We start from the raw sequence: 26,706 nt of genomic DNA, 5'->3' as shown, positions 1-26,706 counted from the left end.
CGGTCAATGGAGGGGGCGGCACGTCGGGCTCTTTGGCGGAAATTTGGCAGCGGGTCCCTCTTGGAGCGAAGGACCAGCCGCCGAATTGCCACTGAAGACTGAAACGGCGGTAGAGCTCCCGCAGATTGCGATCACAGCTTTTTTTTTTTTTCCTGCTTGGGGTGACAAAAACTGTGGAGCCGGCCCTGACCACAGATGAGAAGGAGAACCAGGGGCAAAGCAGAACATCCCCAGCCATTCAGCGAGGCAAGGGGACAGGCCAGCCCCCAACATCCCATGGACAACCTTGTACAACCAGCTGAAGCTCGCTCACTCTCCCATTCATTTTCCCCCTCCCTCTTTTGCCGCGTTGTTTTGCAATTGTCTGGCTGGAAGGCCTGGCCGAGCTGTGAACAGAAGGCTACTAGCCCAGCCCGGCAGCCCCATTTGCCTGGAGCTAATAATTTGTCCTCAGCTCTCAGTTGCTGTCTGTCACCTTGAACAGCCTGACAGATCAGCTAGCGCCGCTCGCTCCACTCCATGTGGATTAAAGTATGAAGTTTAATAACTAGCCACTTAAGGAGGGAAGGGAAAACAAGATCCAAGAAGTGGGCCATTCATTTCAATAATGTGGCTCATCAGGCTCTGTGACGGGTACCTGGTTCCTGCCCTCCTTTCCCAACATGGACTCAGGTCACGCTGAAATGGGTCTGGGGGCCCCAGCTGGGCACCCCATAGATGTCTGCCTGCATTAGGTACTCAGCAATTCAGGGTGCTTGGGGGTTTGGCCCTGGGAAAGATTCAAGGCTGGGACAGCAGGGCGAGTGGGCTGCAGGTGGGGACTGAGGCATCTGCAGAGCAGGGTGGAATGGCCAGGCAGGGTTTGCAGTTTGCAGATTTCATAGATCCCACGGCCAGAAGCGGGCATTGTGGTCACACAGGAGATCAGACTAGATAACCTTGGCCAGCAAACTTCCCCAGAATAATTCCTATTGTACCAGTCCAGAGTCCAAGGGGTAGGTGAGAGGTTCTACAAAACACAGCCAATCTGGATTTAAAAATCGTCAGTGATGGATGCGCTGTTTTTGGGGCATGAGGTGAGAGAGGAAACATTTCTCCTGGTGAAGTCTGCTTGGATCAGAGCCAGCTCTGGCCCTTTGATCTGACTCCCTTTGGCCCCAGTCCTGGGCAGACGGAAGTCCCTGGGCCCCTGCCAGCACCGGCACATCTGTCCCCACACTTCTGAGGCGATGCTGCCCGTGCACCAGAGACGTGTTCGAGCTCCGCTGCAGGAACAGGGGTAAAACCTTCACCTGCGAAGGCCATGTCTGCACTAGCATTCCCCGCTTGATCTACCACCACTGCAGCTGGCATGCTGGCAGCTGTGGGGTAGAGGAGGCGCCAGCAGCATTCTACACCTGTGCTCGGTGCCATGCTAGCTAGCAGGGCAGCAACAATGTTGGCCGCCGGTGTGCGCCAGGGCTCTTACTCTGAGGCAGCACTTGTGCTGGGGCAGCAGTGGGGGATTCCAGGGGAGAAAAATCTAATGCAGGCCCAGCCAGCCCCGTCCAGAGGCAACATTACTGGGCTCGCTGGCAGACAATCCAGTGGCTGGGAGATGAAGCCAGCTAAGGACAACCTGGAAAGAGGTGCCTGTGTGTAAGAATGAGGGCGATTAACTCCCGCTTTGGATTGGCTTTTCCTCCATCAGCTGGAGTCCTACCCCAGCACTAGGTGTCTCTCTCAGAGCCCAAGCCACTAGGTCCAATGTAAGAACCCCAGGAGCTGGTTCTCTACCTTGTGTCATGCAGGAGGTCAGACTAGAGGGACCATTTGACCTTCCCTCTGGTGGATCTCTGGGTGTATGTGTGCTGAGGGCCCGGGGCGGCTCCTTACCTGTGTGTTGATTCGGATGGCCCCAATCGAGGGAATTTCGAAGTAGTAACCTATGCAGAAAAACAAAGCAGGGAGCTGTAGAAACACGCCCATTGTGCACAGCCTGGTACCTCCCCATTCGCCCTTTCCCCAGTGCCCTCCCTCCTCACAGCCTCAGAGTCACTGAGGATGTGATCCCAAAGTCCCATGGGTACCACCTTCAGGGATCCCTGAGCTAGAGCCCTGGGCCCTAGAGACAATGGGTCCTGGGTGGGGGGAAGGAGCCAGCAATGGGGAGTGGGGAGCAGGATCCCCAGTCGCTCTCTTTGGATTGAAACCAGGGCAGGATTCTGCAGGCAAACAAACAGATGGGGCTGTGGAGAAATGAGACTGAAAGGAGCTGTAAGGGCCAGAACAAAGATTGAATCCCACAGGGAAGGAGCAAAGGGCATGCACAAAGCTGGGGTGGGTGGAGCTCAGGGCTGGCAGAGCAGAGGGCTGTTGGTAGGGTGACCAGATGTTCCGATTTTATCTGGACAGTCCAGATTTTTGGGTCTTTTTCTTATATAGGCTCCTATTACCCCCCAATCCCGATTTTTCACATCTGCAGTCTGGTCACCCTAGTTGTGGGTCAGGCGTTGATGGGCATGGGCAGAATTTATGGGTGGGAGCCCAGGTCTGGGACAGTGGGGGCGGAGGAGCTGTGGATTGGGATTGAGAAGCACCGGTAGGGCTGTGGGCATGGGGGGAGGGATAGCTCAGTGGTCTGAGCACTGGCCTGCTAAAACCAGGGTTGTGAGCTCAATCCTTGAGGGAGCCATTTAGGGATCTGGGGCAAAAATCTGTCTGGGGATTGGTCCTGCTTTGAGCAGGGGGTTGGATTAGATGACCTCCTTAAGTCCCTTCCAACCCTGATATTCTATGATAGCAGAGGGCTTTGGGTTGGGATTGAAGGGCAGGGGCAGAGCTGGAGCGGAGGGAGAGAGCAGGCCTGGAACAGCATGGGTGAGGCAGGTCCAGAATGAGCTGTAGGATCAGGCCCATGTGGAGGAACCTGAGCCGAGCCACTCTCCCAGGCTCTGCTGCAGCTAGCACCAATGCTGTCAGTCTATAGAGCATGCCACCCAAAACCCTAGGAATTCAGGAGGCAGTTTGTAAAGTGCCCCTCCCCCACATTAGATAATAGCAAGGCATCAATCAGCTTCAAAACAGACCAGTGATTTGGGGAGCCTGTCAGTGGTCACTTTTGATCTTCAGCACCTCCTTGTGGCAAAACCAAGTGACACCATAATCTTGCCTCAGTCTCCCCTCCATTCTGGAGCAACCACTATCTAGCCTGCCTGTTGATTTTTTGCTATAGCTTCGGCCCTCTTGCCAGGTCACTAGTGGTCCTAATCCCTCACAGAGCGTTTGAGTCCCATGGATCAGGAGGCCAGTCACCCTTGGTTCGGGGTGTACAGTGCGGGTCTCTTCAAAGCATGGCTTGCCGCTTCAAGCCCTTAGTAAAACCCCTTGGTGGGATTCGCACAGGAACCCAGAGATTCTGTCTGAACCCATCAGAATCACCCTGGGCTCTGCTCTTTGAGAGGATCCGGTTTCTTGGGTAGCATCTCACCAGTCTCTGGCTGAAGGCTCCTGCTCCTCGGCCTCTCTGGCAGCCACCCCTCCCATCAACTCCACAGCTCTCTTATCTCCACAGCCCAGCTATGAGGCCAACCATCAGCCCAGCTAAGCAGGCAGGCAGCTTTCCCTAGTAAACCTCCAGCAGCCAAGACAGCATGTGCACCCCACGGTGCTGAGGCCCAGCATGAATCCCCTGAAAGAGGCCAATATGCAGAGAGTGGGTTGTCTGCATCCACTGAAAAATCAGGGGTCTCAGGCTCCCAAAATCATGGGTCACTTTCCAAAACCTTAGCACCCACATGCTGAGTGAGATGCAGAACCGGGACCCCACCCCAAGAGTCTATTGCTGTAACTGCTGGGCACCCCGTGTTCCCACAAGTGAGGCGCGGATGGGAGCTGATAAGCCATAATGAGCATAACCTGCTGTGGGGCTGCAATGTGGTAACTGAGACTCACGTGGGGCTAAGAGGGGTGAGGAACAGACGCTGTAGGCACATGGTGCATGAATTCCCAGACATGCTGGGAGGGGAGAGGGCACTGAGAGGATAGCTGAATTAATGTTAGCCCAGGGGTTGATGGGTGCCCGCGACTGATACAGCCAGGTAAGGGGGAGATCCCTGGTCAGGGACGAAGGAGATCCAAAAGCAGTGTGGGCTAGGGAAGAGGCAGAGAGGGAGGCAGCAGGCAGAGAGGAGGGAGAGAGACTCGCGGGAATGGAGAGGTGGAGAGGGAGCATCCTTGGCAGAGGCCGGAGCCGGGAGGCTGCTGAAGAAGCCTGGGGAAGGGACACACAACAGGCTCAGGGAGTGGAGGTGTGAGTGCAGGGGGCACAGCAAAGACTCCTCACGGCTCCCCCACAGAGCAGGCCATAGGAGAGGGCTTGGGACTGGCAGATACGTTCGTCAGGCGGGGAAAGAGATATTGAGCTGATGGCAGGAGAGGAGAGGGCTGTGCCAGGCAGAGTGGGAGGAGCCCTGTGCCAGGCCTCTCCAAGCAGTGTGGGGGAAGTGGGGGGACTAACTGCCCCAGCCTATCCCTGGTCCTGAGTCAGCTCCCGAGGAGAGGCTCACTGCTCCTTAGGGCCTAGTTGGCTCCTTTGCTCATGGAACCCCACCACCCCAACCCCACTCCTGGGCAGCTCTGCTACAGGGTGAGGCCCTCCCCATAATCTGCTCCATGTCCCCATTCTGCACTCATGGCAGTGACCCCCACAAGCAGCTCCCCTCCCCTATGTGTGGGGGTCCTGCATATGCCATCTGGCTCCCCTGGCAGACAGTGTTCCCAGTGGGCACAGAACTGACACAGGTTTGGCTACCTTTCCCTTTACAGGCAACTACATGCCAGCGAATGGTGCCAGCCTGGAGCCCTCTATCCAGACAGCAAAGGCAGAGAAAACTTCGCATGCACCTCCTCTGCCACTCAGTGCGACAGAGCTATTGGAGGGTGAAGGCACCTCAGCCTGGTCCTTGGCCCCTCTGCTGCATGGGCCAGCAGAGCAGGTGAGCCTGTCTCTGTGCTGGGGTGCATATGAATGGAGCTGAGGTGAGGGGACTCTGTTTTCTGTGCAGTCCAGCTTTGAAGGAGAGGCGTCTCCCAGCTGGGACAGTGAGCAGCACACAGCACTGGCTCCCAGGGAGATTTTGTCTCCTCTCTCCACCTCGGCCACTGGGGAAGGTCAGATCGGGAGGAGGCGCTTTGCCTGTGCAGATGGAAAGCACAGATGCCTTCCGTCAGCGAAGGGCGCCTCTCCTGCACTTTCCCTGAAGGCTCCCAATCAGTCAGCAGGTGGCACTCTTGGGTTAGGTTTGTTATGTTGCCAGGGCTCTGAGACGCTCTGGAAAGCAGGGAGAGACTATTTGGAGCATCTTGTGAATTGCACAGAGTGAGCCACAGAGTGCCGGGCCTGGCACCCTAGCTCCTCGCTGGGCCCCGTACCCCAAAGCGCCAGAGCACGAGGGGCAAGACATCAGCTGGACCCTCCAGTTAAACAATGTAGCAGCAAAGCCACAGCCCTGTTCCTCGGAGGTTATATCTGCTTGCAGTGGGCAATGCCATGCAATCATCAAGCGGGGTGAGCTTCCCCACAACAGTGCCCTGCCCACCCCGCTCAGAGCCCGGCCGGTAGGAGCTGCCTCCCTCCCCTATTTGCCCCACTGTTCATGGCGTGCTGGCTATTCCCCCCCAGCGCCATCCTACTTACCTTTGTTGGCACAAGCCATCCACTGCAGGGGGGTCACGTCGTAGTTGTGCTGCCCCACCGAGAAGGTGAACACTCGCACCTGGCGGAACGGGAGGCGAGTTAGTAACGGGGGACAGAGGCAGAGATCTGCTAACTGCACCACGCCCCGGAATGTCTCACACCAGAGTGCAACGCCATGAGAGCTGGGCCATGTACCAGCTCAGGCTGAAGGCCCTCACAGAGCTAGCTGGCCTGGCTGGGCTTGGGGCACTGCAGTGCAGGAGCCCAGGGCTGCAAGCTGAAGGCAGACAATCTGAAACTAGAAACAAGGCACAAATGTTTCACAGCGAGGGCGACCAAGCACTGGAACAAGGTCCAAGGGAAGCAGTGGAAACATAGAATATCAGGGTTGGAAGGGACCTCAAGAGGTCATCTAGTCCAACCCCCTGCTCAAAGCAGGACCAATCCCCAAATGGCCCCCTCAAGCATTGAACTCACAACCCAGGATTTAAGCAGGCCAATGCTCAAAACACTGAGCTATCCCTACCCCCCCTTCATCCAATGGTGTCTTCAAATCCAGGCTTGGCTGCCTTGGCGTTAGCCAAACCCAGGTTAGCGGACTTGGCACAGGGGCAAATGGGTGTGGTTCTCTGGCCTGCAGGAGGCCAGACTGGACGATCCGATGGCCCCATCTGCCCTCAAACTCTAGGAATCGATGAGCACAGCAGTGTGGTCTAGCGGACAGAGCATGGGACTGGGAGACAGAAGCTCCCAAATTATTTTTCTTCTCCTAAGGCCCCCACTTGAGATCAGGGCCTCCTTGTACAAACACAGCGAGAGACAGTCGCATACAACTGAAAAAGGCAAGACAGGGACAATGAGCCAGAGAAGTGAAGTGACTTGCCCAGTAGCACATCCAGGCAGTGACTGAGCTGGGAAAAGTGCCCAGATCTCCTGAGGCTCAGGCTTGTGCCCCTCTCCACTAGACCATGCTGCCTCTGATGCCCGCCCACCATTTCACTGATGGGTCTCCTGCTGATCCTGTCTGTGGCCTGGTTCACTCCCTGTGTGCACCCTGGACTTAGGGCCAGCCTGGGGAAGGCATTTAGGTACTGTTCTGCTCCATGTTGCTATGCCTAACTTATTCAGGAGCCTGAGTCCCGTTGACTCTCAATCAGTCAGTCAGTTAAACGTTGCTTTGCTCAGCCGGGTTGCTCAGCTTTGAAAATGTTATTACAACCTAAAGCGAAGAAAATCTCGCTCCCCATAGACCCTCAGTCTGTAAGATCCAGTATTTTCCGTCAATCTCTCAAAGCACCCCGATCGAATCAGCTTAGCATTGTTAGTACTGAGACACTTATTACTCTTGCTTTTACAGTAAATGCACGGGTGGGGGTAGGAAAATGTTTGACTTCCACCTGATCTAGACAGCTTTTTGAGCCAAGCAGCAGCTGTAGATTATTGCTCCCAGCATGCAACACTCTCTCTTTGTCTAGATTAAATTACTATAAAGTAGGTGCAAAACTGGCTGAAAGACCGTACTCAAGGTGTAGTTATCCATGATTTGCTGTCAGACTAGGAGGATGTATTTAGTGGGGTCCTGCAGGGGTTGGTCTCAGATATGTTACAATTTAATATTTTCATTAATGACTTGGATGATGGAGTGGAGAGTGTGCTTACAAAATATGCAGGGGACACCAAGCTGGGATTGGTTGGCAGCATTTTGGAGGATAGGATTAGAATTCAAAACAACCTTGACAAATTGAAGAATTGGTCTGAAATCAACAAGACGAAATTCAGTAAAGACAAGTGCAACATACAGCACTCAGGCCTTGGCTATACTGGTGCTTTACAGCGCTGCAACTTTCTTGCTCGGGTGTGAAAACAAAAAACCCCTGAGCGCAGCAAGTTACAGCGTTGTAAAGCGCCAGTGTAAAGCTGCACGGCTCCCAGCGCTGTAAACTAATCCCTTCGAGGAGGTGGAGTACGTGTAGCGCTGGGAGAGCTCTCTCCCAGCGCTGGCGCCGCGACCGCACTTGCACTTCAAAGCGCTGCGGCGGGAGCACTCTCGCGGCAGCGCTTTGGAGTTTCGAGTGTAGCCAAGCCCTTAGAAAGAAAAAATAATCAAATGCACAACTACAAAATGGGGACTAACTGGCTAGGTGGCCATGCTGCCTAAAAGGATCTGGGGGTTAGAGTGGATCAAATGGAATACGAGTCAACAGTGTGATGCAGTTGCAAAAAAGGTAGTATCATTCTGTGGTATATTAACAGGAGTGTTGCATGTAAGACACAGGAGGTCATTGTTCTGCTCTGCCTGGCACGGTTGAGGCTCCAGCTGAAGTGCTGGGTCCAGTTCTGGGTGTCACACTTGGGAAAGATGTGGACAAACTGGAGAGACTCCAGAGAAGAGAAGCAAAAATGATCAAAGGTTAGAAAACCTGATCTGTGAGGAAAGACTAAAAAAATGGGGTATTTAGTCTTGAGATAAGAAGATGGTGGGGGGGGGGGGGGACACACACCTGATAACAGTCTTCAAATATGTTAAGTGCTGTTACAAAGAAGACAGCGACTAATTGTTGCCCCCACCTACTGACAACAGGACAAGAAGTAATGGGCTTAATCTGCAGCAACGGTGATTTAGCTTTGATGTTAGGAAAAACTGTCTACCTCTCAAGATAGTTCAGCTCTGGAACAGGCCTCCAAGGGGGTTGTGGAAAAATCCCTGTTCCTGGAGAGTTTTAAGACTAGGTTGGACAAACACTGTCAGAGCTAGTCTAGGCTGACCTGGTTCTGCCACAGCCCAGGGGACTGGATTGGAGACTTCCTCCAGCTCTACATTTCTGTGCTTCTCTCCCATTCACTCAGTGTGGTCCAGCTCTGAGGGAGCAGGGCTGACAAGGGGTTGGGTCGGGCTGGAGGGCTTGCTGCTTGGCTGACCCTCCAGTCCTCCCCAGCAATTGAAAGGATGCTTGGCCCGTGGAGGCTGGACTAATGAACGTGGAGCAGTTCCACTCCCGCTGCATGGTCTAGGCTGGAGAGGACTCCCCGCTCCCCTTTGCCGAGTTACTGGGGGGGATGGATGGCGGTCACAGCGCAGTGACCTGCTGCCAATAAACTAGCAGGAAAAGGAGCCATCTGGGCACAACCCTCCTGCCTCCTGGGGACTCCTCTCCCATGGTCCAGCAGCCCCCTGAGAGCACTCCCTGCTGATGGGACCAGGAGACTACGAGGGGTTCCCATTCCCCTCCCTCCCAGCCCGGCTCTCCTGTGACACCTCCCTCTGTGTGCCAACAGCCTGGGCAAGGAGCTCTGCCCATTTCCTTCCCTGACGCTTCAGCACAGGTAATAAAACAGCCCTGGCATGTGAGCCGCCCCATTACAGGGGCAGTGGCTCAGTGCAGGAGCAGGCAGGCAGGAAGGGCAGATGTAATAGCTCCCATCAAATGAGGTGGAAGCCGGTGATAAAGCCGGTGGCTGTTTCCCCTTTCCTTGTGATGAGCTGGCGCAGTGCCAGGCAGCTCCAGAGACTCACTCACTCCCAGCCCCCTTGCAGAGCTTCTCACCTGCCTTTCCCGACTCATGCTCAATCTGCTACTTGTGACGGGCAGCCCCAGGAAGGGACGGAGGGAGCCAGGTGGATGATACCACCTCTGCCCACCTCGCTGGCTCATTCAAAGTACGTTGTTCCCAGGGAGAAACCCCATTGTATTTCCCGGGTATGTCTTTGCCTGCTCTTCTGCCCTTGGCATGAGGCTCTGTGCACTAGATCCCTGTCTGGTGCTATGCAGGCACGACCCATTCACTGGCAGGTCCATCCCTTGCATCCCCAACCTTTTGTCCATCCCCTTTCCTCTGAAGAGGATGGAAAGGCCAGATCTCTCTGTAGCTAACAAGACTCCCCTGAGCTCAGAGCTGGACTGCAGCAGCTCCACATTTGGCTCAGTGCCCCTGGGGACTCAGCCCTTGTGCACAAACACAAGGGACAGCACAAGGTAGTGGCTGTGCAAACTTCCCCTCCGTTGTGCCTCTGGAGGGCCTCAGCTTAAAGGAGAACTCAGGCCTTGGCTACCCTGCAGGCTTGCCCTGGTCCCATCACCTGTGCAGCTGCAGCCAGATGGGGTTCACTGCAATTTGCATCAGTGGATCACATCCTGTTTTCAGATCCCAGTGCAAATCGCGGCTCCCCCTGCACATACTAGGGGTCTGCTCTGGTGGCTGGAATCTGGACAAATTCCAAGTCCAGACTGGCCCTCCGTCACCATGGCCCTTAGCCTCTCACTTGAGACTGTAACCTGACTAATGCTGGGGTGGCAGTGGCTTTTGTGCTATGGATACTCGCAGTGGGCTGAGAATAGAGCCCTCATTTCACATACGACACCAAACTTCCACTGCACAGGGCTGACTTTTGGTCTCCAGTGAGCTTGAACCCAAAGGCTGCTTTTCCCACTCCCATCTCAGTGGAAATGATCACTGCTCAGCAGGAATCTGCTGGGACCATGGCAGTCCCCACCTGCCAGACCAGCACCCTTTAACCCAGGCTTTCCTTACACACGCGTAACGTAGCAATAGCTGCACACAGCATCAAATCCTGCCTTCACCTATCTCCTGTGCAACCCCACTGCAATCAGCCGGGCTGCATGGGATGGCCACCTGGGCAGGACTCTGGGCTATACTGTTTGGCATGCCCTCTAGGTGGTAGCTCTAAATACAACACTTCTTAGTACAAGAAAGGCCTGATAGACTACCAAGTATCAGAGGGGTAGCTGTGTTAGTCTGTATCCACAAAAACAATGAGGAGTCTGGTGGCACCTTAAAGACTAACAGATTTATTTGGGCATAAGCTTTTGTAGATGTTTTTTCACCCACGAAAGCTTATGCCCAAATAAGTCTGTTAGTCTTTAAGGTGCCACCAGACTCCTTGTTGTTTCTGATAGATTACATTACCCAGAATGCTTAACAGGAAGCAGCATGTGCCTGTCACAGTAGAGTGGATCAGTGCAGCTCAGTGGATCGTTAGCTGTAAACCTTAGGTTATTCCTTACAAAAATGGATCCAAGGCCACATGTGTCCAATATCCCATGATGGGACTCTTTTCTCCAGGTAGTGGAACAGCAACTTGTTAGCCACTGTGCTCACTGTGAGCGTTGGAGAGAGAGAGAGAGAGTGAGTGTGTGTGTGTGTGTGTGTGTAAGTCTGTATAGAGGGATCTGCTCTTAAAAGCCAGGAGGAGGTTTCCCTGCCCCCAGCTCTGCTAATGCAATTCACACACATCTTGACTCCACCCAAGGGGATGCTTTTGACCAGTCCCTTCATTGCAGACCCGAGAGAGTGAGAGTCTGTAGGTATGTAAATGTTAACTAGGGCAGGATATAGGCCCTCCCTCAGCCGCTCTGATCAACCCTCTCGGGGCCCAGATGGAGAGAGAGAGAGACTCACACTCGCCTGGAAACTGCAGAATACACTGAAAATGGACATTTAATATCAGCTTTTAAATCAGATGTGGGCAAACTACAGCCTGCAGGACTGTCCTGCCCAGCCCCTGAGCTCCTCCCAGCCTCTACCCCACTGGCCCCCATCCCCCACAGCCATGTCGCTGCCTGCCCCTCCTGCTGGGTAGCACAGGGAGTGCAGCTGGCTCTGGCCTGGTGTTGTGGCTGCGGCTGCGAGTTCCTGCTGCTGGTAAGGGGACAGCGAGCGGGGGGTTGGGTAAGGGAGCAGAGGGTCCTTGGGGGCAGTCAGGGAGGACGGGGCAGTTGGATGGAGTGGAGGTTCTGGTGGGGGGCGGTCAGAGGATGGGAAACAGGGAGGGTTGTGAGTGGGAGGCCTGGGGGACCTGTCAGGGGGTGGGGATGTGGATAGAGGTCAGGAGGGCAGTCAAGGACAGGGAGTAGGAGGTGTTGGATAAGGGGATGGGATCCTGGGGGGCAGTTAGGGGACAAGGAGCGGGGGGGTTGGATGGGGGCAGGGATCCCGGGAGGGGGCGGTCAGGGGACAAGGAGCAGGGGGGGTTGGATGGAGGCAGGGGTCCCGGGAGGGGGCAGTTAGGGGACAAGGAGCAGGGGGGTTGAATGGGTTGAACAGGTTCTGAGGGGGGCAGTCAAGGGGTGGGAAGTGGGAGGGGGCGGATAGGGGGCGGGGTCAGGCTGTTTTGGGAGGCACAGCCTTCCTTACCTGGCCCTCCATACAGTTGTGCAACCCCGATGTGACCCTTGGGCCAAAAAGTTTGCCCACCCCTGTTTTAAATGCAGCACCATAAAGGGCTGTGATGTAAACCTCTGATCTGCATCCCTGCCTAGTTACAGTGGCTGCTGCTCTTGCAGCATTCCCTACAAGCACCCCCTGTTGGGAGAGGCTGGGGCTGGAGTAGCTGGGAGCTCCCCCACAGCCAGCACTCCTGCCCCCTTCCCACAGCACCCCCTGCTGGGAGAGGCTGTGCTGGCGTAACTGGAAGCTCCCCCACAGCCAGTGCTCCTGACCCTCTCCACAGCACCTCCTGCTGGGAAAGGCTGAAAATTGAAATAGCTGGGTGTCTTCCAAGAGCCAACACTCCTACCCAATTCCTTACAGTGCCTCCGGCAGGGAGAAGCTAGGAGTAGAGCCCAAGAAACAAACGCACAGCACACAGCAATCTGGTCACTCTGGGTAAGAAGCAAACGCATATACCGCCTGTTGGAGCATGGGCAGTGCTCATGGGCTGCACTAGAACCAGGACCACGTCAGCAGGGGATTGATGCATCTAATACCAGAGCACTCACTGTTTTATTGGGCCAGTTGTACTTCTCAAACACATCCTGGACCCGGTCTTCCCCGCCATCCGTGAACATCATGATCATCTTATTGCAGTTGGCTCGCGTGATGTTGGACTGCAACCAAGAGCAAAAAACAGAGTGAGGGCAGGGACAGAGCACATTGATTGCCTCTGTCATGCTCTTGGGTTAAACCAATGCATGGGCTTTTGCTAAGAAAGGTTGTATACAGTGTGTGTGTGTCTATTATACATAGCAACAAACTGGCTGGGGTATTGTGCCCCACTGTCTGCTGCTGGATGGGATCAGAACTACTCCATCATGTGTCATATGCCCAATACTGCTGATATCTATGGGGGATTCTCCTTTGGCTCAGATAGTGTGTTTGGAGCACAGAGGGTGTGAGTTTTATCCCAATGATCACTCTGACATTCTGGGAGGCCACTATGCCCGGAATAGTAACCACTGTGTCCTCCGAGGTGCCTACAGAATTGTTTCTGTATTGTACGTGTGGGTGCCTAAACATGTCCAAGAGTGAGAACACCACATCCACATAACATGCCCCCATTCTCAGGGCATGAGGGCTGAAGAGCTCAGAAGCGCCTGTCAAGAAGCAGCCCTGGTGATGAGTAGCATCAGTCGCAGTATCATCCCACTCAGGCCATTACACCTGCTGCAACTTCCTTCCTATTCAGTGAAGCCAGGAAGGACTTTGGAGGTTACCTGGCTGATTCCCCTTGGCCAGCAAAGTCCGGCTCCCCATTCTCCAGCCTGGTCTGAAATGAGCCAAGCCATGGGGTGCCCACTGCTCTCTTGGGGAGAAGAGGCCACCAGAAGTCTCCTCTGAGATTCAGACCAAATTTCCCCTCTCAGACATAGCCCGGGCACTTTGGGCTCTGGAAGGAAAGGGAAACGGAAGCAGAAGGGGCCACAGCCAGTTTTGCTCTGAGGATGCCATGACCCATCAACGAGAACCATTGAGGACCCCCCAGTGCTTGCTGCTGGGCAGCCCAGGGTGATTCCACCTCTGCCTGGAACGAGCATAAGGAAGCTGTCAGGGAACTAGAGGGGCCAGCAGGGGCAAGAGAGCCATGCCTGCACCACAGGACCTGCCCGGACAGGGAGAAAAGAGCAACGTGCAACTGGAAGAACGCTCAGCTAGGCACACAACAGACAGTGGGAGAGGCTGGGGCTGGAGTAGCTGGTCTTGTCCCATCCCTACAGCACCTCCTGCTGGGAGAGGTTTGGGCTGATGTACCTGGGAGCTCCCCCCATGGCCTGGGCTCCTGCCCCCACTCCCCACAACACCCTCTGCTGGGAGAAGCTGGGGCAGCCGGGAGCACCAGGGCAGCCATTGGTAATTCCTCTCCTATACACCTGTCTCTCCTGCTGCTCAGATGGTGACAAACCCAAATCTACCTAACTCCCTGTCTCTCCAGGAAGGGTTTGCAATCCATGTGAGTGCCCAGGGCTGCAAGCCAGCCTGTGCGTTTCCACTTGCAAACAGAGATGTGTGTGCGTGTGTTTGCGTCCACAACAGTGTGCATGCGTGCACAGCAGTGTGTGCATGTGTGTGTGTACTGCAGTGTGTATGTGCATGTGTACCGCATTGTGTGCATGTGAGTACAGCAAGGTGTGCGTGTGTGTGGGTACAGCAGTGTGTGTGCATGCACACAGCAATGTGTGCATGGGCGTGTGAGTACAGCAGGGTCTGTGTACATGTGAGTGTGAGTACAGCAAGATGTGTGTGTACAGATTTCTCTGTTTCTATGCAGGACTCAGCCCTGGCTCACCATGTGGCCATGACAAATCTGTTTTCCCTGCCTGATTCTCCAGGGGTGAAGGTGGTGGAGGTGAACTGTGGGTGGGGGCTGTCTGGACAGAAATTATGTTGTGACTATTACTGCTCAGTGATTAATAGGGCCATTCATCTTTATCTGGCCCACCGCCTTGGCGGCTGTCTGAGCCAAGCTCTCTCATGCTGGTCCTGTGAACTTTTTAATGAAATGTAAGAGGCAGCAGTTCCTGTGAAAACTGAAATTCCAATCCCTGAGACTCTCCATTGATCTGGCCAGGGCTGCAGCAGTAACGCAGGCAGGTCCTGCCAGCAGAGCACTGCCCCAGGACAGCCCTGCCCCAGGACAGCCTGGGCACTGCTGATAGCCTCATGCAGCGCTTAGCAGCTGCATGTGATGCTGGGTGAGAGCCCTGAGGTGAAGGAAACACCATGCAATCCAAGGCGCACCCTGTGGGGGACACTGAAGGGGATGGTGAAAAGGACTGCCTGTTAGTGACTGGAAAGCTGATCGCTGGCGGCCAGGGTGTGAGGGGCCTGAGGGACTGAAGAGCTCTGTACCGAGGAAGGATCAGCCATGTTACAAAGCAAAGGTCCACGCTGGGACCCACATGGATGTCCCTGTGGCTTGGCAGCTGCTTGGGCCTATAGGCTCCAGCCCATTGCTAACGGATTTTGGAAGAAGATCCCATTGAAGACATGGAGGCTCGGAAAGGAAGGGCTGACCTAAGACTCCAAGAGGGAAATTGGGAAGCCTTCAATTTCCCTCTTGGAGTCTCAGGTCAACACTTCCTTTCCGAGCTAGAGCCCTTCCTTTCCCTATAAGGCTAGAGCATGTCCAGCTGCCAGGCAGAGGCCATGGGAGAATCTCCTGTTTCCAAAAGGTCTGTTTTGACAGCACTGTCTCCTGGTTTTTCCTTGTGCTTCCTCATGTGTCGTATCCAGCTGGTGTCTCTTGTCTTACACTTAGAGTACGTCGACATGGCACGCTTCTTTCAGTGTCATGTAGTGTATATACCTAGCATGAGTATGAATAGCAGCGTAGATGGTGAAGCACCTCGTAGGTGAGTAAAGACAGACATGCCTGAAGGGTGTGAGGATACTCGCCCAAGCAGTGCCTCCTGAGATCCCCAGGTGAAGAGGAGAGAAGTTCACAGAGTCACAGGACGGGGGTAGCCTCTTGCAAACGGTTGATTGAACACAGTCCCCAGGCTCATGAGCTGCAGTCATCTGGCAGTGAATAGTCCTAGCCTGCTGCTCGGAGGCCCAGCACTTCGCCTGGAAGCCTCCAGTCAGGATCCTGGAGCCCCCACCCCCAAAACCCAAGAGTCTGAGTCCTGGAACTACCTGGGATTTTGTCCTTTGGAAGCCCTTGTGTTTGAGTCCTAAAGCCCCCCTCCCACAAGGCCCCGGGTCTGAGTCCCAGGCTTACATTTTGCAGCTGGTCAAAGGCGTACTCAAAGCCGGCTTTGTAGTCAGTCGTCCCCTTGGCCACCATCTCCTGCACGTCTTCTTTGAAGACTTTCTTGTTGCGGATGTTGGCCTGGACCAGGTGCTTGAAGCAGGACACAGGTTTTGCCTTCTCGTTAAACTAGGAAGAAAGAGGGAAAGGGACCAAGTGTCACTGCATGTTGGAGGGGCGGAGGGGGAACTGCAGCAGCGACGCTGTAATCCCCAACTGAAAGGCAACCAGCTTCGGAGAGGAGGCAAGAAGAGAACCAAAGACTCGCCTCCCCCATGGCAAATGCTTAGCAGGTTATAAATCACAGCTCCCAGCACTGCTCAGCACTCATAACTCGGGGCTTCTCCATGGGACACCTAACAGCTCACAGTCCCTGTTGTGCTAAAATAATTTCCACTGCCATTGTACCTGGTGTGGCTGGGATGGATCTGTATCAGCGTAACTGCCAATACACTGCCTGTAATGACAAAAATCTAGCCCAATAAAAGGAACATGTAACAGAGAGTCAAAAATCTATCCCGGATAGAAACAGGGGCCATCTCATACTGCAGGACCCAGGAGAATGTTTCCACAACATCTTCAAGAGCTGGACGTAAAATCTGCATCCTCCCCTGCAGGCCTGGGCAGAGCGGGGAGCTAGGGAGTGACAGTTTATGACTGGCAGGGATGGGGAGATGAGAGGAGCCTTGCCTAGTCAAGCAGCGGGCGGCAGAGAAGCCGAGTCAAGCAGTGCTGTGGTGCCCTGCAGATCTGGCCCCTGGCTAAAGAATACAGTCGTGTAATAAAGGAACACTGGGACCTTCCCAAGGAAGCTGGTCTGTGAACTTCTGCTGGAGAATGCCTGCCAGGCAGCAATTCCCTCTCAAACTTTTGTACTGGTGACCTCTTTCACATAGCAAGTCTCTGAGTGCGACCCCCCCACTTATAAATTAAAAACACTTTTTTATATATTTAACACCATTATAAATGCTGGAGGTAAAGTGGTGTTTGGAGTGGAGGCTGACAGCTCGCGACCCCTCATGTAATAAGCTCTTGACCCCTGAGGGGTCCCAACCCCAAGTTTGAGAACCCCTGCTCTAGACAGCTCAGTCTTTGGGCAAATTTGCACCTTATCCCCCTTGTGAGATTGTTAACAAGGGGTGTGGGGCAATTAGTGCTAGTTCCGATAGTGGGTTTGTGTGTTTTGTGGATACCTCGTCACTGGGGGGCGGATGAATGAATAATCCAAAGCCCAATGGGAGTCCTTCCACTGACTTCCATGGACCTTGGATCCAGCCCCGAGAGCTGCACTGAGATCACAAACTCATTTCACACAGGCCACCAAGCGGCCGTTAGCTGGCAGTGACTTGAGGCACCTGGATTTAGGACAAAGTAAAACCTGTGACCTAGAGGTGAAAACACTGGGCAACACTTTCAAACCCAGGTGCCTGAAGTTAGACTCTTAAATCAATAATTAGGCACCTAAATAGTCTGATTTCCGAGGCGCTGGACACAGCACTTCTGAACGATTTCAACCACAGCTGCAGTTACTTGGTACTTCTGAAAACAAGGTCACTTTTATGTAGGAGCCTAGATATGGATTCAGGAACCCAAGTTTGAAAATTCTGGCCAGTATCGTAACAAACCAACTCAGCAATCCACCCCACTGCATCTGCACTGCAAAATTCCCATTGTCAATCTTTCAGACGTGCTCCTTCTGCTTCTGTTTAGATAAATGAGATAGAAAATGAGCAGGAGAATAAAAGGGCAATAAATAAAATACTATAATCACCTTCCTAGAAACCAGTAATTTCCAAAGAGCCTGGAATCATATCTTGCTTATCACACTGCTTTCAGCCCATAACACTTATTTAATGGGACACTGGCAGGAACATTTTAGACCCTAAAATTTAGGTTGAATAAAAACAAGACTTATCAGCTAAGGCGACTAGAAATGTTCCCATTTTAAACAAACAGTCCAGTAAAAAACAGCTTCCTTAAAACTGGACATGGCCCTTGTGACCCAGACAGGGCAGTACTGGGCTAATGCAGGAGAACCAGGAAGCAAAGCTGACTAGAAGCCACAGTGAATCCGACTAGCCTATTTTCATTGCTCCAAGCTGAGTGAAAAGCACACAGAAAACATGATGCAAATACAGCAGCACTCATGTGGGGAGCTGAAGACAGCCCAGATGTGACTCAGAGTCTGAAAAAGCTTTCAGATTTAGTCTGATGGGTTATTAGCAATCGGGGTTACACACGCAGGATGGTCCAGTGGCTAGGCCTGTGTTCAGTTCCCTGCTCAGCCACAGACACACTGTATGATGTTGGGAAAGTTGCTCTGTGCCTCAGTTTCCCATCTGTACAATGGGGCCAATTACCCTGTCCTGCCTCCCAGGGACGTGAGAGGATACACTGGAGATTGTGATGTGCTCAGACGGGGTGTGAGGTGCTGGTGACAGGGGCTGTATAACTACCTGAGACAGATAGAAAATGGGTCTCTTAACAATCTGTTGGGTCAGACTCTCAGATGTGCTGCAGGAGGGAGGAGTCAGTGTACTGTCCCTGCCAGCACAGGGTTTTCAGAGTGCAGTGTGCTCCTGCCCCTGGAATACCCTTTATGCTGTAGGGCAGCCAGGTGTGCACCCACTCCTGGAGAATCCCCAGCTGCGCTGTCAGGGCAGCTCCCCATCCCCTCTGTGCTGCTAGAAGGGGCATTGTAGAGGTGCTGGCCGGGGCTCAACCCTCTCCGGGCGGAGGGGAGCCACACCGGCTCACTGCACACTGCTGAGGTTTGGGGAATTAGTGCAGGAGGCTTTCCTGGAGGACCTTGTGGTAACTAGAATAAGCATCGTAAGCTCAGGTGATTCCTGGGCTTCCTGGTGATTCCTAACCGCCAGGCCCTGGGGCAGGGCGGGAAGACAATGAGTCAGGCAGTATAAACAGTATACTGGGCACTGGCAGTATAAACAGTAGCAATAAGCCCAGGCCCTAGGTCAGGGTGGGGCAATACGGAGTCAGGAGCTCAGGCAGGGCTGAGCAATGACAGTAGACCCAAGCCTCCAATGCCTGGGAGAGGGGGAGACTGCCAGGGACGCAGGCCCTCCCACTCCACTGCGTCCCAGCCCAGGGCCCTAGCAGTGGCAGAAGACCTGCTGCTGTGTCAGTGGGGATCCTGGCCGCAACACACTGACATCAGCTCTGGCAGTGCTGCAGCCAGACTAGGGTCGGCTGCCCGCGGGCTACTTCCAGACTTCCCCTCGGGCAGTACTTGGGTCAGGATGTTGTCCTTCAGGGGGTCCATCACCATGGGTTCCTCAGGGTACTGGGTGAGCACCAGGCCCAGGAACTCCTCCCAGTAGCGAGTGCCAGGCAGGTCCAGCAACTCCTCCAGGTAGTGAGCATGGGGCAGGCCTGGCAACTCCTCCCGGTAGCGGATGCAGGGCAAGTCAGACCAGTCCTGCTGTGCACCTTGGGCCGCGGGGGTTTCCCAGTTGTGGGCTAGGCTGGAGACGTGCCCAGCAGCTGGTTCCCTAATGAGCCTTTATACCGCCGGGTCACTGCCTGACCCTCTGAGGGGCGGGCTCTGAGCTCCCTAGCTCCCCCCACTCCAGTCTCCGGATTGGCTCGTCCCACTCCAGGGCGGAGGGGAGCCACACCACCTCACTACAGGCACAAAAGGGACAACAAGTGGGCCAGGATCAGCCTGGTGATTCCTAACCTGATGCTGTCTAGTTACCTTATCAGCTGTTCAAACACACGCCAACAGAGCTGTGAGCTCATGCTCAAGGCCTCGAGAAAGCATTTCCTGCCCATTTCCTCCACACCCCCTGACTTCCTCTGAGACTGGAAAATCATCACAGCTCCTGAACAGGAGAGGGGGAGGAGGAAGAAAAGGAATGAGAGCTGGTAGGAGCTATCCCCCCAAGTGAGAAATGGATGTCTAGAAAGAAGTGGGATTCCCCATTTGCTGAAAGTCAGGGCCCAATTAATCACACAGCCAAATCTGGCTCTCAGTTATGATAGTGTAAATTCTGGAAGAACTGCTTGGATTTGGGTGCAGTTAGATGACATTTGCACCAGTGTAACCAAGAGCAGAATGTATCTGTCCATGGAGAAAGCTGTGATTTCCCTGAGCATCTCTGGGTAGGATTTCTGCAGGACATTTGAGTGCCTTATCACAAGGTGGCAGACCCACTTAAGCAAATGTCCTGCACTGTGCTCCAGCATGGAGAGGCCTGATCTCCCATCGGGGAGCAGAGGTGAGAGGACGGACAGAGCAGGGGCTCACAGATTGCTGGAAATACAGAACGTTCAATAGGGAGGCAGGGATCCAGCAAAAATAGGCAGGTTAACTCATTACTTTCCTGCCAGAGGGCATGTGGGACAAAGAGCAACTCCTGACTCCCGCTAGGCTAGGCCAAAGGGCCAAGAAAGCAGCAGGCTGTCTCGCTGGGTGTGATCAGGGCAGGGCACGGACCTACGCAACGTCAGTTGTGATGAGTTCACAATGTTGCTGCAAGACATCGTTCACTGGAGGTGGCTGCACAGGTCAGCTTGTAGAATCCTGGAAACATCAGGCCGGAAGGGACCTTGAGCAGTCATCTGGTCCGGCCCCTGAGCTGAGGCAGGACCACATAAACCTGGCATGCTCTCGGTGCTATATAAATCAATCAGCAATAATGGATGCTGTCCAAGGAGAGATCATCGCTTGTCCTGGGAGCAGATCATGCTGAGAATGGAAGTAGTTGGGGTCAGCAGCTGCAGCTAATCCTCCATAAAGATATTAAGGCCGGGACAGGAGGTACATTTCTCAGTCTAGCCACCTGAGGATCTGAGCTGTGCTGGGAGTCTGTGGGGAGCACTGAGGACCAATCAGTTTGCAAAACCTCTCAGGGCATGCTGGCGCCATTCGTCTTGTATTCCAAACGGCCCCCTGGGGATGCTCCGGGAGCTGAGTCTTCATGACTGCTTTGCAGCACACAGCAGGGTCTAGAATCCGGAACAATGTCTGCAAAACTGTTTGAGAAGCGCTAATTATGTTTTTTTATTATTATAAACCCCTGGAGAGGAAAGAACTGAAAGGACTGGGAACAAATCCAGTACTGCCAACCCCAAGAGGTTAAAAATCAGGAGTCAAGCCTCCAAAAAAATCACAAAATTGGCTTAAAAATCATGAGATTGTAAGGAATAATAATACTAAACATTGAATTTGTTTTTTGCCTTCTGGTGGGTGAGTCTTTAGAGGGCATCCCGGTACTTTTCAGTGCAATGGGGCTAACAGCCTTACCCTGCCTCACAGAGCTGTTATGAGGACTAACATGTTAAAGAGTGTGAGGTGCTCAGATACAAATGTGACGGCAGGCACCTAGGATGGCTGCTTTGCTGGAGCAGTGCCAGAGTGCTCAGCACCTTCAGGATCACACTCTGGATGCCATCCGATGCCCGCCGAGGGGAGTCTTTCTCTGGGCTACAGTGAATCATGCCTTATTCATGTACTGCCCCTCCTGGACCTAAGGGGGGTGTTGGGAAGCGGAAGCCATCGATCTGCCAAGCTGGACTACTTTTAATGAGCTCCAGGCCTGCAGCCACGTTGGCTGGTGATACTGACAACCGGACAATAGACCTTTGACTCTGGGGGCAATCGAGTCTCAGCTCCAGACATGCCGCTTCTTCAGTCATCCCAGAGAATGGAAGAGAGGCCTTGATCACCTGAGAACACAGCCGGTCTAGAGAACCACCTGCCTGCCATAAGACATCTGGCTGCCTGGTTAGCTCACAGCTCTAGTGGTGATGGCTGGAGAGGTGTCCTCAGGAAGGTCACTAGTACATCTTGGTCACCTTTTGGCTGACAGGAACATCACATATCTTGGCTGCTGGGACAAACAGGCCCCTAGGAGCTTCACAGCCTCAGAGTCTGCTGCAATTGCCAACATGCAAGAAGTCGCAGTTTCCTCTGTGACTTTTGTCAAGACCTCTGCTCTGCTCTCCAGCTTAAGCTGAGCTTCCCAGATGATCTGAACATCTAGGACTCTTGTGTTATCCCCCAAAGACTCTAAGAGACGTGATGCCACCAAACACATCCCAGTGCAACAGCCTGGGATGGGACAGGGCCCCAGGGGTAGCGAGTTGTATGGCCTGTGGTGCCTGGGCTTCAGCAAATTTAGGGCCCAGGGGCCCGGTTCACTAATGTTCAGGGCCGGGTCTCTTCTCTGGCCCCACTTGCTACCCGTGTGTGCCCCTCCCCTGAACATCCCTGCCTGCCCTGGGCTGTGGGCGGCTGCCCCCTGCAGTTCTGCGCTGTGCTCTCTTGCCAGCCATGGCACTGATGGCTACAAGGCAGCAATGCTGGGGGCAGGCTGAGGAGGCTGCTGCACCTATGGAGGGAGGAGGTGCATAGCAGCCCCTACCCCTGGCAGACAACTCCAGGTGGGGGCGTATCCTGGCTGGACCTCCTGAGCAGCAGCCTGGAGGGGCTTGCGTGAGTGTTGTGCCAGGGGGGGCATGCCGGGGCCTTCCCCTCACCCCGAGCTCACTGTTGCTGGCAGGGAGAGGGCTGAGAGGAGTCCTCCTCTCTGGCCCCCCGCCCCAGGGCAGCCTGCCTGCTGCACCCCAAACTCCTCCTGCACCCCAACTCTCTGTCCTGGCCCAGAACCGGCACCCAGCACACAACCCCCCTCCCAGAGCCCGCACCCAGCACCTCCAACTCCCTCTTGCACCTGCCTCTCTCCTGCAAGTAGTCCTTCACCAGCTTCCATCCCTTCCCAAGGGGAGGTTTGCGTTTCCATGGGGTGCTCTCCCTGCCTGCAGCCATCCCAGGTCCGAAACACTAGCCTGCATGCCTGCCCTAATGCCAGGTCTGTGGAGCAGTCTCCAAAGTCTGCTCTTTCCCTGCAATGGGGAGAACCTGAACAAGATTTTTTGTTGAGGCATCTACATGCCTGAAAAACGAGGGGACTCTGGACAGACCCCTAATGCCCCCTGGGAGGGCTTGGAGACTAGGAGACAATTTCCTCTGACTCATGGCAGATAAAATATCCCCATTGCTCCAAACTGTTCTGTGCCCCATCTGGTGGGAGGGATAAGCCAGACTGTGAGCCCCTTACGCCTGATGGCTAGTACCTTACTCCAGTCGGCAGCACGACTATCTGGAACCACATGTATCCTATTAACTAGATCTTGCTCGGGAAGCCAGAGCTCTTCCTGGCTGGAAGCCAGTCTGATCCCAGAGCACCCCCTGCTGAGCCACAAAATCTCCCGAGCTAGTTAGGATGATGCAGCTGTACATCTCCCTCGGCCAGCCCCAAGTCCCAGCCACCTCTTTGCCTCTCATGCCAACGTCCCATTGTCACCACAATGAACATCTCCCACAAAGAAAACTGGCCGTCAAAGCTGGTGCGGGGGCAACGGCAAGGGAAGCATGTAATTTATTTCTCACAGGTGTGTTTTGTGGGTTGCAGTCGATCAAAGGCAGGGAGACGTCGGGAGAGGGGAGGGAAGGGAAAGGTGACAGAAATGGTAAATGGGCTGCGGGAGCCATGCGAGGCAAAGGGCAGCACCTCTGAGGGACTAGCTATTCCCCCTCACCCTCTTTCCCTTTCTAGAAAGAAAGAAAATGCCTGTCTCCTCCCAGATGCCGTGGCATTTTGTGAGTGGCGAAGCTGCTTCCCAGCTCTCAGTCACTACAGAACCAATTGTTGCTTTAACTCCTGGGTGCTGGAGGCTGGTGACACCATGAGCCACTATCACCCCACTGGAAACCATCAGTTGCCTTTACTGATTGTGTGGCAACACCAGGGAGGTCTTGCCATGCTGGATCTCAGGACCCTCCTGCTGCACTAACATGTCTCAGGCCCCACCCGCCTCGGGGCCTGCTTTGCCAAGGTACTGAGAAATCCCATTGATCTCCATAGGAATGGTGGGGGCTCAGTGTTTCTGAAGGTTTTCCAGGGTACTTGTTCTTCCACCAGCCCTGCTAAGGTGTCGGCAAAGCTGCCAAGCTCCTAGATGTCATCCAGGCTCCCTGGGAGTTGACACTGGACTTGGGTTTGATACCCTCTTTGATGGGTGTTGGGGGATTTGCTGTTTTGGGGTGGCTGAAAAGGTCTGTCAGGTGCTGGGTGAATTGGCTCAGGGATGGGATGGAGAGGGAGGAAGGAAAAGAGCCTGTGGCAACCCTCATTAAAAACAATCCTATCCCAAGAACCACAGTCATTTCCTTGGCGCTGTAGCTCTGATGGCATCCAGGCAGGTCGATGAGCACTCATGCTGACGCTGGAGCCCTCCCTACAAGGCCTCAGACACATGGGCTGGTGACAAGACCCTCCAAGCAGGAGGGGAGGAGGAGGACAGAGATGAAACGATGCCCACGCTAGTCACAAATGTCCCGACTCTTTGACGCAAGTGTGCACTGTGACCCAGTAATTGGAGTGCACGTCGTGACGGTGTGGGGTCAGGGTCAGGGTCCATATCCAAGTGACCACATTCAGTAACACAGTCTCTCTATTGTACCTCTGCAAAACTGAGCACCATAGGTGCTGCACCTTTTTGCAGCCAAGAAGCAGAGTGTAATTAGCTGGCATTTGACTACTCTACAGAGAAATTACTGCATAACAATTCCTTAGCTCCTCGCTGTACACAGCTCCAGTCACAACGACATAGTTATCTAGTGGCTAAGTGATCCACTGTCACAGTAGTACTGAGGTTACTTGTCTATAGAGAGTATCTACATAACAATTACAGTTTGTTGGTTAGCAATAAAAAAGGTTACAGTATAATTAGCACCACTCAATTTACCTTGTTGCCAAACCATCATGGATACTGTACAGTACGAGGAGTGGGGTGTGGGGGTGTGTGTGTGCCATGTGTGACACAGTTTTATTAATGTGTAGGATTGGTGCCAGGGCAACCTTCTGCCCTTACCGGGATGAGCCAAACTGGGAAGGTGGAGGGGAGCGGTGCCGTCTTTGCTTGGTGATGAGAGTCAGCCTGCAGGCACAGGGTGGACGCACGATGCAGTGGGTGCGATATTCATCCCAGGTGAGTGCATGGTGTGGAGAGTAACATATGCGCTAGCTGACTGAGGGCTTGACCACACCCCGTGAGAGTTTGACTACACTCTACTGGGGCCAGGTGTGCAACGTGCATGGTTGGTGGCCAATCTCCTTCCCTAGCGACTCTTGGACAGCTTGCAATCCTGGCCTGCTGTTACAGGCAGGGAAGAGACTTCTACACCCTATCCCTGCACTAGTGCGGCCAGGGTTTCGCCTTGCCAGTAGTTTGCTAGTGGCGGGAGAAGCCCAGAGGGCTAGAGCATTCAGAGGGGCACCCATAGGGTAAGACGGACCTTTCAGGTTCAGCTGAACTGTCCAAATCTCATGCTGAAGTGACCTGAACAAGGACCTGGGGCTAGGGAGGTCCTGAGTTCTAATTCCAGTCTGGTCACTAGCTCCCAGCGGGGCTTTAGCTCTCTGTGCCTCAGTTTTCTCATCGGTACAAAGGGGGTGATAACAGGCATCTAATTCTGGGTGCTTGCTCAGCGCTTTGGACATGTGAAATTGCTCTGCACTGGCATCAGGGCCCTGCCATGCCAGGACAGACTCTCTGATGGTGCGTCAGAGCCCCTGCTCCTGGGAAAGGAAATGAGCAGGAATCATAGAATCATAGAATATCTGGGTTGGAAGGGACCTCAGGAGGTCATCTAGTCCAACCCCCTGCGCAAAGCAGGACCAATCCCCAGAAAGATTTTTATCCCAGTTCCCTAAATGGCCCCAAAAGTGAGCTGAACTCCAGCATGGCTCAGGATCAGTTCAGGCTTTTGCTGCACCCCTCCTGGTTTGCCCATCCCCTGTGCAAGCAGTGGGGCCGGGGCACTTTTGCAGAGAGCTGCATCAGACTCTGGCTGCAGAGGGTCCCCCTTTGCCTTTCCCTGAAGATGCTCAGCCAGGGTGGAGAGGTGTCCTCAGCCGGAGTTGTACGTGGTGAGAGCAGCTTGAAGGGGCCTGGGGTACCTTCCTGAATTTCTTGCACAAGGCCTCAAAAGAAAGAGCATCTCCATGTCTTGCTCATCTGGGAACAATCCCAGCACCCACCACGGTCCTGGAAACGCTCTCTCCATAAGAACTATCCACTGCCTCCGTGATCACTAGCTACGCAGTCCCCAGCTCCCTAGACGTTAAGGCAGAAGGGACTGTTTGGATTGTCTCATGCACAGCACAGGCCAGAGAACTCCACCGAGCGATTCCAGCCCAGAACGTCTCTCTTTTAGAAAGACCAATGCAGTCTGGATTGAGAGGGAGTCACATGGGTTTGGTATTTAGCCAACGGAAACGTAGTCTGGAAATTTCCTCCCAGTGAGCCATGTCAGTGTGGGAGGGACCCGAGTCCCAGTATTTGGTTGCCCAATTGAGACTAAACGGTGGCGCACAGGCTGGTGGGCCATGAACATAAGAGTGTTCTCCATCTCTTGTTGCTAGGTTTCCCCAGGCCTCACCCCACCTCAGAGTGGTACTCACCGAAGCCACGTTGATGTAGTCGTCATCCGAAAGGGTGTCCAGCATCTCGCAGACTGACGTCTTCATCAGCTTCAGGGTGAGGCCACTGACACTGCCACTCCTGAGGAGGCAGAGGGGGCATGGCTTGTGATGTGGCTCAAGGCAATACATAGCTCTGGGGTGGGGAATACAGGACACTGCTGCTTGCAGGGACAGGGCAGGAGAGGGGAGAATGGCATGACCAGTGACCTCACTGCTCCTCAGCAGCCCCCAGAGCCTTCCCTTGGGGGAGGCGGGGGTGGCAGAGTTACAGGTTCACTCTGGCTCCACCCATTTGCAGCCTGTTGATTGGCTAGGTGAGAATTTCACAAGAAGGCCCTGCCCATAAAAGGAATCCAGGGTTCCTACAGATTCCTCCCGGGCAACACTCACACGTCCACGATGATCACCATGTCCTTTGGAGAGGAGGCCCCTTGGATATACCTGCAATGAGCAAAGACAGAGCGTGAAGCATGTCCCGGCCTCCCAACCCACCTGGGGAAGGGACTGGCATCGTATCACAGCCCAGGGCC

General features: G+C 54.1%; 1 protein-coding gene across 3 annotated transcripts in view; it reads right to left on the bottom strand.

The window, feature by feature from the left end:
• The window catches only part of CACNA2D2 (calcium voltage-gated channel auxiliary subunit alpha2delta 2), a 648,687-nt gene that overhangs the window by 61,374 nt on the left and 560,607 nt on the right, over positions 1–26,706 (bottom strand). For all 3 annotated transcript variants that reach the window (XM_050958643.1, XM_050958641.1, XM_050958642.1), the window contains 6 exons: positions 26,567–26,617; positions 26,156–26,255; positions 15,633–15,791; positions 12,415–12,522; positions 5,678–5,756; positions 1,876–1,925 (listed from right to left, as the gene is read on the bottom strand). In XM_050958643.1, the coding sequence (XP_050814600.1) occupies positions 1,876–1,925; positions 5,678–5,756; positions 12,415–12,522; positions 15,633–15,791; positions 26,156–26,255; positions 26,567–26,617 (547 nt within the window). The remainder of the gene's footprint in view (positions 1–1,875; positions 1,926–5,677; positions 5,757–12,414; positions 12,523–15,632; positions 15,792–26,155; positions 26,256–26,566; positions 26,618–26,706) is intronic.

This window comes from Gopherus flavomarginatus, chromosome 6 (assembly GCF_025201925.1).
Source record: "Gopherus flavomarginatus isolate rGopFla2 chromosome 6, rGopFla2.mat.asm, whole genome shotgun sequence".
Lineage (NCBI taxonomy): Eukaryota > Metazoa > Chordata > Testudines > Testudinidae > Gopherus > Gopherus flavomarginatus.
This window is presented reverse-complemented; position numbering and strand designations above follow the sequence as displayed.